General features: G+C 42.1%; 1 protein-coding gene across 3 annotated transcripts in view; it reads left to right on the top strand.

Annotated features, from left to right (window-relative positions):
- The window catches only part of DDR2 (discoidin domain receptor tyrosine kinase 2), a 268529-nt gene extending 254243 nt beyond the window's left edge, over positions 1-14286 (top strand). For 2 of the 3 annotated variants that reach the window (XM_088459057.1, XM_088459058.1), the window contains 2 exons: positions 2007-2156; positions 7671-9048. In XM_088459057.1, the coding sequence (XP_088315183.1) occupies positions 2007-2156; positions 7671-7811 (291 nt within the window). In that variant the 3' untranslated portion in view covers positions 7812-9048. Of the gene's footprint in view, positions 1-2006; positions 2157-7670; positions 9049-10041 lie in introns of those variants that run through there. The other variant, XR_015872921.1, reaches the window with a different exon arrangement.
- Positions 14287-14928: the final 642 nt, after the last annotated feature.

The following is a 14928-nucleotide window of genomic DNA, read 5'->3' as shown; positions in this document are numbered from 1 at the left end:
AAATATTTAACCCATATGGCCAAAAAAGTGTTTTTTTATTAAAACTTCAAGAAAGGGAACCAAAAGCAATTGTAATTTGTTTTTTAATCTTATAAACGCTAAAAATAAATACTTGTTAGCTCTTCTTTCACCAGTAATCCATTCAAAATAGTAAAAATCTGGATTATATGTGTAGGTTTTTACAAAAACATCTGCACTTGAAACTGTGTTAGTTATTGTTTGGCCAGTATGGGAATGTTATGGGGCACAAGATGCCCTCCCCCATCTATGAATTTATTTTTTCCATCACGCTAGGTAATATTGGGCCTGATTCACTACCGATCGCAACTGCGAATGCAATAGCGATTACGCACGTAGTCCAACTGTGATAGTATGCTAATCCATCGCAGCACAACATAAGGACACATCCATAATGTTTAGCAAGACTGCAAAACTATCGGTACAATCGAGTACCATCGCAGCCTCACGCACACTTGCACAAGCCCTGACCTTACTCAGGTATTGCTAACTTCATCGTACGCTATCAGGCCTCAGGCTGTGTATGGCATCGCAGTGGATAATGTATGCACACCCATGCAACAGTGGCCCTGATTCAGAGCCGGACGCTCTGAAAGAGCGCTCGCTCTGAATCAGGGAGTTTTTTTTTTTTTTGGAGCGGCCTCCCACAGCTATAGCGAGCGGCCAGGTTGATGGACCATCGGGCTTGCGACGAGACCCTTGTGGTAGGGTCTCGTGGCCGTAAGCCCCAGAGAGCTTTCGGCTCTAACAGAGCTGGAAGCTTTCCCACTGACATCACATGTCAGTAGGGCCGCCCCCAAATGGCAAGCGTTCCGTTGGGAACGCCTCCGTTTGGCCGGCCACCCCCCCGGCCCGCCCACCAAACAGGGCGAGCTGTCACTCACCATCGACAGCTCGCCCCCTTTGGTGCGAGACCCGGAGCGACGGAGCGACGGAGCACCCGTCGCTAGCTGGGTCTCGCGCATGCTCACGACGGAGCCGACTCCGTCATGCGCATGCCCAGTGGCCAAACATCGACCCGGTTGTGAGCTCTCAGCGCTTGCGACCGGGTCTGAATCAGGCCCAGTGTTCAAATGCACTGGCACACCTGTGTTTCGCCGACCACCCCCCGTCACCTCTCACAAACGGCTCTTCCTCTCAATCTGCATAGTCACTGCAATCGCAGTCCCGATCGCAGTGGCAGGTTCGTGCATCTGCACTGCGATGCATGCTCATGCACAGTATGCAACAATCGGCCGATTGCGTGCCTAATCGCAGTTGCGATCGGTAGTGAATCAGACCCATTGCCTGGTGATTGCCAGACAATAGCTGCTAAGGGGATGTCATATGGGTGTCATATCACACGTGGTGCCCTCGAACCCATAATCAGAAAACATCTGTTATCCATAGCGCGGGGTAATGTTAACTGGTGACAACATATGGGTGCCCACTCAGTGTGAGCACCAGACATTAGCTTTTATGTGGCCACTGGGTCAATTTCCCCCTTCCTCCCTATAAAGTTAAATTGGAAGCTCTGTGCTAAATGTATTATTTTTCTTTCATCTGAAAAACAACAGCTATCATTCACAATCACTATCACTCTTAAACCTTGCGCATTTTGTAACTGTGAAGATCAAAATTGTATTTCTTATTTTACAATACAACATTCTACATAAGTGTGATATTTTCAAAGCAAGTGAATTCTTTAAAATATTAAACAGTCATGAATCTATTAAAATCAGTTTTGTTTTTTGTTTTTATTAGCTTTGAATAATTTCTTAATACAAATTTTGTTAAAAAAATATGCACAAATTAGACTTTTGTATGGTCTTTTTATTAATGAAAATATACAGTAATTAAGCAAAATAAACTATACTGTACACCAGAAATAGTCCCCAATGGTTTATGCATAATCCCATTGTATTATTTTGTATACATGTTATGATTAATGATCCCACATGCAAGTGTGGTATGAAATGGAATACACTGAATTACTTACCTTCCCGCAGGGCAAATTCACTACAGCCAGTGATGTCTGGGCTTTTGCCGTCACCTTATGGGAGATGTTGACCTTTTGTCAGGAACAGCCCTATAGTGAGATGTCTGATGAGCAAGTCATTGAGAACACTGGGGAGTTTTTTCGAGATCAAGGAAAACAGGTATGTAATTTTGTTCAGTTCAAAGTTTATGTATAACCTATATTAAAATCATTTAGCTTCACTAATACACTAAAAAGATCATTGACAGATATTTTATTTGAAGATATTTATTCAGACATTCAGACATCTACTTGGATGTGTGTTTGTCTGCAAACTCATACAAGTAAATATGTATGTTTGCAAAGCATCTTACTTGTTTTCTTGGGCTGTTAAAACTGTTATATGATATGTGTAAACAGACGTTGTTTCCAAGTGTAGAAATGAAAATAGATCCATGTGATACAGTATTTGTTTTGTTGTTTTTACTTATGACAGATATTTTTCCCTCATTGGGGGGTATCCAATTAGCCCCGAACGTTGTTCGGGAGCTAATGGATTCCCCGGGGCTATCCTATTAGCCCCAAAGTCAGCCCGATGCCGACACTTCTCGGGGATTTTTTTTTGGGACCTGATGACCGAAAAAGAATCCACGATAAATGCAGTTATTTCACATTAAAAAAGGCGAAAACACATAGGTCTGCGAGCTTATTGCGGACCCTATATGTTTTTGTGAGATATATCCTATTATTTTGTTTGAAATAATAGGACAGGTTAAAAAAAAACATCGGCGAAAAACTGGAATAATCGGCGAAAAATCCCAATTTTTCGACGATCGCGGGGATGAATTAGCGTCCGAACTATGGCCCTCATTCAGAGCCGTATGCTCTGAGCAGAGTGCACGCTCTGAATGAGGGCCGCCCTCCATAAAAATGGAGCGTCCTCCTGGACGCTCGTATAGCTGTGGGTCACCACCCACAGCCTATACGAGCGTGCAGTTTGATGGCCGCGATGGTCGTGACCATCGCGACCATCGAAACTGCGAGCCGGAGCCTGCGGTTGAGGTTTTCAACCGCAAGCCCCGGAGTGATTTTGGCTCTATCAGAGCCAAAATCACTCCCACTGACATCACTAGTGATGTCAGTGGGCCGGCTTCTGACGGGAGGCGTTCCCGTGGGAACGCCCCCGTCAGGGAGGCACGCCCCCGGCACGCCCACCAAAGGGGGCGTGCTGTCAATCAACATCGACAGCACGCCCCCTTTGATCAGACACAACGTGCGAAGGACTTTCCTTCGCTCGTCGGGTCTGGCGAATGCGCACGACGGAGCTCCCTCCGTCGTGTGCATGCTCAGTGCAGACCATCGACCCACATGCGAGCGGACAGCCGCTTGCGAGTGGGTCTGAATCAGGGCCTATGTTCGGGGCTAATTGGATACCGCTCATTGTGTTGCAGAGATACATTAAGGGCGGTATCCAATTAGCCCCGAACATTGTTCGGACGCAAATTGATCCCCGCAATCAGTGCAAAACAGGGATTTTGCCTATCATATTATTTTGAACGAAATAATAGGATATATCTCACGAAAACACATAGGGTCCGCAGACCTATGTGTTTTCGCCTTTTTTGGGGTGAAAAACTGCACTTATTGTGGATTCTTTTTCGGGACACATCAGGTTCCGAAAAATATCCATGATAAGTGATGGCGTCGGGCGGCACTTCGGGGCTAATAGGATATTTAAAAAATTATATCACTTATCAAAGGGTTTTTAGAATCTGTAAAGTTTAACATGAGGAAAATGAAAGGATGAATGCATTGAAACTGAGGAATAAGGCAAATGAAATGTATGGGAATGGTATATAGGTGCAGTTTCTATGCCATTGAAACTAATTTCCTTGAAAGCTGGGTACACACTAGACAATGGGCCTGATTCAGACCCGTTCGCTAGATGTGATCGCTCGCTCCCAGTGTATGCAAATCCAGCGCACGCCCAGCAAGGCAGGCGATCGCCGGCAAGTCATTAGCATGCCCACTATGTCTTGGCGAGCGATCACTTTGTGTATTTAGACGCCCATCAGCGTGTCTTAAGACGCCCACTAGCGCAAGTCATCTCCAGGAAGTGTCTGCACCCATCGGTACATCGCGGACCACTGGAAGCGAACGCAGTGTTTGTAGTTGCCTCTACCCTACCGCAAGCACTGCGATCCCTTTAGTGTGAAAAACAACCAAGTGACGTGTACAATGAAACGGCATTGAAACACACAGGCACGCCTGCGTTCGTACCTCCACTCCCCCGTTTCTAGTGGCCTGCCCCTGTTACCACCCACAAACGGCCTCTATTGTCACTCATTCAACTGGGCCGCCTATGCTGGGTGAGCGAGTGCTTCCTGATCTGTCACAGTGGTCCGCGCGCATGCAATGTGATGCATACGCAGAACGCAAATATCGTCCAGCAACGAGCGATCGCATCCTAGCGAACAGGTCTGAATCAGGTCCTATATATTAAACGATTTTTCATTTGAGACTAATTGGAACGACAAATTGTCCACATTGTCCAGTGTGTATGCACTATCGCGCACTCCCGTGTGTCAGTCATCACATCTTCAGATCTGCCTGCAGATATCGTTAATGATTTGTTCAAATCGTTTAGTCTGTACGCCCTACCAGGCGACCAGGAGATATGTTACTGTTATATCTTAATGACCGAACGACACAAGATATATAGTTCAGTCATTTCAAAGATTGCACAGTGTGTACGCACTATATCGTTTGTTCTGGGATACAAGGGAAATCGGGACGCTTATCGCATCGTTTGCACATCATCTAGTGTGTACCCAGCATAAGAGTCAGGAGCAATTAGGTTTATTATAAAAAATAATTGAGGGTTGTATTCCAAGGTCCACCTAGTGCAGTGTGGGCATTTTACATGCCTCCCTGAACATTGTAAGGTATAGTGAAAACTAATAGCCCCTGATTTTATGCTGGAGGGCCTATACAGCCTTCCTGTTCGCAGTGGGTGGCAAGGGAGATTAATAGTTTAATTCTACACACTAAAGATGCTCTAATTAGCTATTGATCATTAAATTAGTTCAGCAAATCACTTAAAGAATTTGTCCGAATTACTAAAATTTTAGAACCAAATAAAAATGTAAGAAAGTTGAACAGCTTAAGCCTGTTACATATGATTATTTTTAGAGTTTTTTTTTTTTTTTAAATTGCAAATGTGATTGGAAAATCTAGCTGAATATGGACACGCATTTCATCAATAGAAATAAATGTGTATATTCACCAATATGCAGAGTTTTACACTCCCTTGCAGTCCACTCACCCACCCTTATTCGCCTGCTCACCCGCTTGATCTGCTATTTGTCATCATTAGAGAGGACTTGCTCCAGCCTATACTTGATGAAATAGGCATATTTATGCTCACATCCAATTCTGCAAAGCTTGCAGTTGCATCACTTCACATTGCCCATGTGAGAACGCACCATTACAGCTCAGATACACCTCCTCAGGTGCAACTTATCATTAGGCCTATATGGTATAAACAATATAATATATACTGTATGCATATATTATAATTGATGCCTCATATGTTCTTTAACAAATTGCTAAACAAAACCACCTACAATTCTGGTTAAATGCACAGTATTACCTAATATAATGACGTAATGGAATTTTGCATAAGGAGTATTTTAAAAGATATAAAAAAAATCTATAGCTACTGTGCGGTATTTATGTATCTGCACTAAATATGAATACCATTTCAGTAGCGCACGCAGGGTTTTTTTTGATTGCCCAGAAACCCCAACCAATTTTTTTCTGACACTGGCGCCCCTCCTTCTCACAATGTAATTCTATGAATCGTGTCAATTTGGTCCAATCACCTCATCATAAATCTAAGAATCCTTGCATTATTCCATGAAGAGTGGGGCCTAATGATGAAGTGCCCAGCCCCACTCCCATTAGCAACCTGCTGCTGTATATTTATATAAAAAATATACAGTATATATATATATATATATATATATATACCGTGTTTCCCAGATAATAAGACCTACCCCGAAAATAAGCCCTACCCTTACTTTTGAAAAACGGTCCAAAATAAGCCCTACCCCGAAAATAAGCCCTAACAAAAAAAGAGGAAAAAAAATAATGGTAAGTAAAGAATTATAAAGCAGGACTGAGGCCATGATGGGGATAAAAGCAGGACTGAGGCCATGATGGGGATAAAAGCAGGACTGAGGGCATGATGCTGTCAATGTTAATTAAAATAAGCCCTACCCCGAAAATAAGCCCTATGGGGTTTTTTTTTATCAAAAAAAAAAAAATAAGACAGTGTCTTATTATCGGGGAAACACGGTATGTATATATATGTTAATCAGGATGTGAGAGAGGGCGGCAGCAAATACACCATCAGTGGGACCACGAGACCATTACCAGATCGGATCATTGGTCAGGTGCATGCCTTGCTTACAGCCGCTACCCCACCTTGCCATCACACTGGCCGCGAGAGCAAGCGGTATTACCCGCATCATCAGTGAGGACACGAGACTGCCTCCAAACCACGGTACCGGTCAGTTTTTGCTACTCCGCCTTGCCATCACACAAGCCCAATCAGCTGATATTCTGGCCGCGAGAGCTCCAGTTAGGATGCTGCTTTTTAGATGAACATATCGGATACTAAACACAGTTGATACATTGAGCGGTGAGCAATTGAATCCAATTGTATCCAATTACAGATACATACATTCCAGTTATAAAGCTGTCACAGTAATTGCAACAATTTTGTTGAATTTTATTCTCTATAAAGATATTATATCTATCAATATGTCAATTTTATTATGTGTATAATAAATGTTTTGTGATTCAGAGAAGTTTGTCATGTGGATCAATTAAGCAATTTTATTATCTAGCATCAGCAGCACAACCTATCTTTCCTTTCTTGTAATCCTTATTAAAGTGACTATATATATTAGTCAGCCCTCTGTGGTTGCATGCAAGGGCATAAGTAGAAATTTTTGGGCCACATAGCAATATCTTAAAAGGGCATCCCCCAGAGGTAAAAAAAACAAATAAATTTGCCCCCACACAGAGCCCATTCATGTTATGCCACACAGAGCCCATTCAGGTTATGCCACACAGTAGTACCTCTTATGCACATTGTGCCATGCAGTAGTAGTGCCCCTTATACATTATGCCACACAGTAATGCCCCTTGCATACACAGGAATGCCCCATACACATTATACCACACAGTAGTGCCCTTTTCAGATTATGCCACATAGTAGTAGTGCCCCATATAACATTATTCCACACAATAGTAGTTACATTATGCTACACAGTAATGCACTGGTCGTGAGACAATCAGAGTTCGCAGACTGGTAGCCAATCAGGAGCCGCCATTGCTGCTTGGCTGACAGTCCGCCAGCTCTGATTACCTCATGAATGGTGGCACTGTCTCTCCATGTCTGCATGCCAGTGATTACAGCTAGCGGGCCGACACCTAATCAACACTGCTGACACCCGAACCCCCCTCGGTAGCCCTGACTGGACCGGCTCACCTTGTGTGCGTGACTAAGCATAAGCATTAAGTATGCATAAAGAATAATAATAATGCTAAATATAATAAACAGTCATGAGGATAAAAAACATAAAGTCCATAAAGTAGTAACATATTCTGATGGTATATTTTGTAGGTACACCTTCCTCAGCCAGACATCTGTCCAGACGTGGTTTACAAACTCATGCTAAGCTGTTGGCGTAGGGAAACTAAAGACCGGCCAAGCTTCCAAGAGATCTACCAACTTTTGCAACCAGAGCCTAATTCTGAGGACTGATCAATAACGACAGATGAAGAAACTACTCTATAGGAACATAGGAAATGTTTATGAAGTGATATGATAAATTTAACATGCCAACAAAAAATATGGAACTTTGGAAATCTCATTTGTTCTTTTGGAATTGAAAATGAGCACATCCCGTATTAACTTCTCCTGTTATCTGAAAAGGTAGCCGTTATAAATTAGCTGTTTATATATTGAATATAAATGTGTCATATTCGTATCAATAAACTGCATTTCTTCTCAAATAAAATTAATTTCAAGTAAAATTTTAAAGTTGAAACATAAATGCCATTTTCTTCCCTATATATTTTCCACTGCATTGTTAGCCTTTGTGCTTTGTATAATGATGTCAGACCATGGTGTCTTTTGGATATAGTTGTCTTATGTACTGGATATTAGAAATATAAAGATTCCCACATGGGGCGGGATGCATGACGCATTGCATTTTGAATGAAATACATCCCGCCACTTATCGCAAGCATAACGACGATTACTGACGCTGTATGCTTGAAGTAAATCACAAAGGACAGCTCTCCCGGTTAGAGCTGTCCTTTGCTATGGAAGGATTTCCAGGTTTAAGACCCAGGAGTCCCTCTGCGTATGCATAGAGTGATGCATGCTCCTTGGGCGGGCCTGGGTGGGATCCAATTAGATCCCTCTCAGATGGCGTTGCCCACCGCACCCAAGCTCTGGAATGTATCACATTCCGGAGCTTGGTGCATATGCAGTAAGGGGCCAAACACCCGCAAACATCATTTTTTCGGAGGTTTGACCACAAAATATGCTTTTGATGCATCCCGCCCATTATCAGATACTTTCATTGGAGTTTGCTGAAGCTAGGATCATATGATGCATCTCACATCAGTAAGGAGCATTAGCAGGTCCGGATTAGGGGCCACATGGGGCTGGGACTGAAAATGTTCAATGGACTATACTGAGAAGAGGAGGAGCTGTGACCAGTGCTGTGTGTGTGTGGCCAGAGCCATATGGGTGCATACACCTCCTACACGATCAGTCCCACTCTTTCCCTAATATATACAAATAGAAAATTTTGTGAGAAAACTAGAAAAACTATTTCAATATTTGATACAATACAGCAGGGATATTCAACATGCATCCCTCCAGCAGCTGCGGAACTACATATCCCAGCATTCCCTGTCAGTTTTAGTATGGCCTAATAGCATTTTCCTGCTGTACAGCCTCTATTTTATACAGTCTTTGCATGTATCAAATACAGGGGCGTCTTAAGAGAGGAGGGGGCCCTTGTGCACTCCCCGTGCTGGGCCCCCTCCTCTCTCCCCGCTGGCCGACAGCCGACTGATGCGGCTGGCCAGCCATCGGAGCATTATTAGACTAGAGTCTGCCTGTAGTCTATACTGCGCATGCGCAGAACACTGAAAAAATGGCCACGGCGGCCATTTTCCGGTGTTCTGAGTAGCGCTGACACCCACCGTGGGATCACAGACAGATAAGTTTAAAATAATATGGGTGTAGGGTGTGCAATGCAGGCCCCCCCTGGACCTGGGGGCCCGTGTGCCCCGCATACACTGCACCCATTATAGATACGCCACTGATGAAATACCGGGGAGAAAACTGAATGACAGCTAGCCCCTGGAAATGTATCACAGAACAAGATGCCATTGAGTAAACATCATACAGAAATATATCTCTCTTGTAAATAATCAGAATTAACACAGGTTTTCCGACACTCTGGCTGCCTCTTCTAGGAGGAGGCAGACAGATTGTCAGAGCAGGGGGGCGTGAAGTGAATTTTGGGGTGGGACTGCACGATAGTATCATCGCAGCCACGCTCCCTCTACAAAATGCAGTGATTACAAGCATTTTGATGGTCGGCGGCTCCCGACCATCCTGGGAGAGTAGGCAAAGTATGACTTAACATTCCAAATTATTATATATATAAGCACAATCATAAAGCAAATCAGCCTCAGTACTTTTAAATTTCTTATACAGTGTTTATCTTAATATCACAGTTAGTTAATTGTATAGTTAACAAAAGACAAAATCAGAGGTTAATATAAAAGAGAAGTGTTATTGGTGTAAATATAAAGACTGTGCCAAAGGTAACCTTCTGTTTTGCTTTTTAAGCATAGATTGTGTGTGCAGTAATGCATACAATTCATGCATATTATGTGTTGGTTGTTAGTCCTGTCTGTTTTATGTTATATATTTGTCATAATGATTATTAATAATTTTATTATGAAAGGACATGAATGTACAGAAGTTTGAAAAAGTGCAAGACAAATTATTGATTTTCCATTACGTTACTGACTGGTGAGTTTTAAATGTTCTAAAACAAAAGCAATCAACAACAAGAATGATAGTGCAATAATTCTTGTATTATCATTTAATAACTGAAAATGTTTTCCTTTACAGTTGTTGCAGAGTGGTTTAAAGTGGTAGTTTGTTAAAGGCCTGATTTTGCATTTAAAATACCCACTTATTTACTGTAAATCCAGTTTAAAAAAAAATCATCCAAAAATCTGTGATTAGGAGAAATCACTGTTCATTGCTTTTTCCATGTCATGAACCATCAACTTATTAAATAATGTTATGTATTTTTATAAAGTATGTTTACGTACAGTATGTTATGCTATGCTAAGATTTATTCTTGTTGAAGTGAGCTGAGAAGGCACTTCAATGCAGTCATGTTCTACCTAATTATTCAGACATAATGGTAGTAGTGATATGGTAGCAGTGAATCAGGAACAAGTACAGCACATTTGGAAATAGAAAAAGTAGGTGAATAGAGGAGTATATTTACTAAAGTGTTTTAGAAGAGGAGATGCTGCCCATAGCAACCAATCAGATTCTACTTTTCATTTATCTAGCAACTTCTAGAAGTTAATAGCTAGAATCTGGTTTGTTGCTATGGGCAACAACTCTACTTCTAAAACCCCGCACTTTAGTATGTATACCCCCAACAGTTCATACTTGGTAACCCTAAAGGCTGAATTGTTGTGCTTTAGTTTTGGCAATGGATTTGGGTAATATATGAGATAAAGCAATACAATATTACACATTTTCACAGTAACATAAAGTAGAAGCTAATATAGCTTTCCACTAACATAGTAGGAGCTAACATACATTTCCACTAACATAACAGGAGCTGTTACCACTTTCATTTGAAGGGAAAATGCTTGTACCGCAGAATTAAGCAGTCTGCCTTAGTTAAATGTGGGAATGTATATTTACTATGTTTCTGTGTCAGAACTCCCAAGCAACATGTTCCCTTTTATGACAAAAACTGTAAAAGATATAGTGAAAATGGTAATCCTATTGCAGAAGCAATGGAAGGTTTCTGTTTAAGAGTACAAAACATGGACCCCTGCAGACCAACAAAGTCCTCCTGTACACCAACATACTTCCCCTGCACTCCAATATCCTACTCCTATTCACCAACATACTTCCCCTGCACTCCAATATCCTACTCCTGTTCACCAACATACTTCCCCTGCACTCCAATATCCTACTCCTGTTCACCAACATACTTCCCCTGCACTCCAATATCCTACTCCTGTTCACCAACATACTTCCCCTGCACTCCAATATCCTACTCCTGTTCACCAACAAACTTCCCCTGCACTCCAATATCCTACTCCTGTTCACCAACATACTTCCCCTGCACTCCAATATCCTACTCCTGTTCACCAACATACTTCCCCTGCACTCCAATATCCTACTCCTGTTCACCAACATACTTCCCCTGCACTCCAATATCCTACTCCTGTTCACCAACATGCCCCTTTCACAAAAACTTGCTCCCTTGCACACAACATGCCTCTACTACAACAACATACGCTGCTGCACAACAGCATACCACTCTGCACACCAACATGCTCCCTAGCACACTTATATGCCCTGCACACCAACATGCCCTTTTCATGCCTATATGCTCTCCCAACACACCTACACAAAATGCACTCTGCACACCAACATACCTCCAGCCCCACAGCATTATGCTCTTCCAGCACATCAATATGATCCTCCTGCACAACAGCATGCCCTCTGCACACCAACATGCTTCAGGCACACCAACATGCCTCCTGTACATCAACATGCTCCCAGCCCACCCACCAGCATTACCCCTCTGCACACCAACATGCTTTTCCAGCACATCAATATGCTTCTCCTGCACAGCACCATGCTCTACCAGCACATTAACATGCCCATCCACATGTCCCCTGCATACCAGCAGGCTCTACCAGCACATCAATATGCCCCACTGCACACCAACCTGCCCCTAGCACACAAAGCTGCACCCCCCCTGCCCTTGCACATCATCATGCATCGTGCACACCAACCTGCACCTAGCGCACAAAGCCGCACCCCTCCGCCCTTGCACACCAGCATGCATCCTGCACACCAACATGCTCTCCCACTACTAGGGCTAGTTCCCTTCCCTGCTGGTCTGTCAACAAAAATGCATCCCAGATGGCGCTCCCTACCAACCCTGACACCAGGAGCACTAGCTCTGCTCACACTATGCCTCTATATTCAATTTACTTAATACAGAAAGTGTAAGTGACTGCTGTAGTGGTCAGGATGCAGTACATACATTGCAAACAACATTTTTGACAGATCAAGACTTTGCCAGGCAAATGCAACAAGCTACTCTGGCAGTTGTACATGCCACTTGTAGAATTTATTAATTGACATGGAAATATAGATATTTTAGATGTTTACATGAAATAATCAAAGGTCCTTTTTATTATAAGCAGAATACAAATGTATTTATTGGACATCAATCTGACATGTTGCTTAAATAGATCTATTGCCAATCCAGTCTACAATATCTGAATTATATATTGTTACAAAAAAATAGTCAGCGTGCGTAGTACATTCTTAAACATCAACCTACATTGTAAAAAGAAAGACATTTGCAGCACATGATGATTTAGCTTGCTCAGCAAATACTAAGACACATCTAAATTATATATAGAAGTAAATAGAGAACAAATGACCTGTGTGTTATCTACTTTTCACATATTATGAACATTTGGTATATACAGTACACCTTTTGTCTTCATAAGATCCAAGGTTGATCCACTGTGTAACTCTTTTTTTAAATATATTTACATCTTACTATTATATAAACAAAATGCTTGTTCAGTTTAACACTTACGTTTTTTAATTAACCCTCACATACATGCTATCAAGATTTTCTTATAAACTATATATAACTAAAGAGTTGTAAATAAATTGAATAATTGGAATTATAACCTTGTTAATTTAATAATTATCCAAATTAAGTATGGCTATATTATAAAGATATTGGGCCAAATGTAATAGGGTGTCAGTTTTAGTAACAGTACAAACTCGCACTTTCTCGCACTTTTAAAAAGTGCGTGTTTGTACTGAAACTCGCAAATTCAATAGCCTGCGAACTTTTCAGCTCGAGGCTACTGCATTTGCGAGTGCAGGCGAGTTTAGGACTATGTAAGCTGACACCTTTTAATGCGAGTAGCATTAAAAGGTGCGAGTTTTAGAGAAGCCATCACAGATCAGTGAGATCCGTGACGGCTTCTGTGTGTGTTAAAAAAAAAATGTGCACCCCCTCCCCAAAAGCATAACCAGCCCCGGGCTTTATAAAGCCTGTTCTGGTTCAAAAAATACAGGGGCCAAAATGCGTAGGGGGCCCCTGTATATTAAGAACCAGCACAGGGCTTTGTTGAGCTGGTCCTGGTTCTGGAAAATCAGGGGCAAAACGAGTAGGGATCCCCTGAAAATTCCAGAACCAGCACCGAACTCTTTCTAGAAGGGGGATAATGCCACAGCCAGGGAAAACCTTTCACCGGTTTCCCCGGCCAAAGCATTATCCCTGACTGCTAGTCAGTCCAGGCCGGGGATCCCTGGGGAGTTGAGGACCCCCCCAATAAAGGGGTCCCCCTCTCCAGGGCACCCCAGGCCTAGACTGATAGCCCGGGGCTATCCCCGGCACCCTAGGGCGGTGGGTGCCGGGTTGATAGTGTAAAATTAAAGTTTCCATATTGTCTTTGGTTGTAGAACCACAAGTGCCAGCAAGCCTCCCCTGCATGCTGGTATTTGGAGAACCACAAATACCAGCATGCGGGGCATTACGGGCCCACTGGCACTTGTAGTTCCACAACTAAAGTGATACGTAAATAAACAAACATACACCGTGAAAGTATAATTTTAATAAAACATACATGCACACTCACATATACTCACCTAGTATCCGAAGTAATCAGTTGTGAAAAATTGCGAGTTTAGCACCAAACTCACAATTTACCAAAACAGACTACCTATTACATTTGGCCCATTGTATTGTTTAAATCGTTCACCAACATGATTTTCCAAAGTTATGTTGACATTCTTTTGCACATGTACTGTATTTTTTTTATTGTATAGAAAATATTTGCTAGGTTTCCTCATATGACAACTGCAAAATGTTTCATGTGTGTTTAATTAAAAGCTAAGTGAAAAAAGGGTCCTGTGTTACTTTTTTATGAGATATACAAACATATTTTTTTTGTAATCTTGTTATATTCTCTGCCTGTAAGTGTAGAAAAGTATAATATATGACCTATGCAATTTGAAAGGTAAGTGTAAGATATTTTGATTTTAAACCCAGTGGAACTACATAGATATGAGAGATTTATTGTGGGTGTTGTGTTATAATTTCCACAACCCCCCCACATAACTAAACAAATAAATTTTTGTATGAAATGCCTTTTTTTTCTAAATGATTACTTCATAATAGAGATAAGCGGGTACGGTTTATGGGAGACCGAACCCACCCAAACTTACCCAATCCGAGTGGATCCGAGCCGTTGCCTCGGAACTCCCCACCGTTTTCAGATTCTAAAGCAAGGCAAAACTTCATCTTTCCAACACTGGATCTCGTGTGTTTTGGATCTGATATAAGTCCCTCCTGTGGGCGCCATTTGACACAGGACCGGCGGAGGAGTTGGATGTCAGATAGGAAGAGTGAGGACCCACATATCCCTTAGAGTAACACTGACCGAGCTAGGTTTTCATGTAGTCAGTTAGCAAAACATTGTTTCTATTTTTATAGTGCAGGAACAGCTATAATCAATATAATATTACTTACCCTAGTGTACTACTGCTT

Source organism: Taudactylus pleione, unplaced genomic scaffold (assembly GCF_031769625.1).
Source record: "Taudactylus pleione unplaced genomic scaffold, aTauple2 ptg000889l, whole genome shotgun sequence".
In the NCBI taxonomy this organism is placed as follows: Eukaryota; Metazoa; Chordata; class Amphibia; order Anura; family Myobatrachidae; genus Taudactylus; species Taudactylus pleione.
This window is presented reverse-complemented; position numbering and strand designations above follow the sequence as displayed.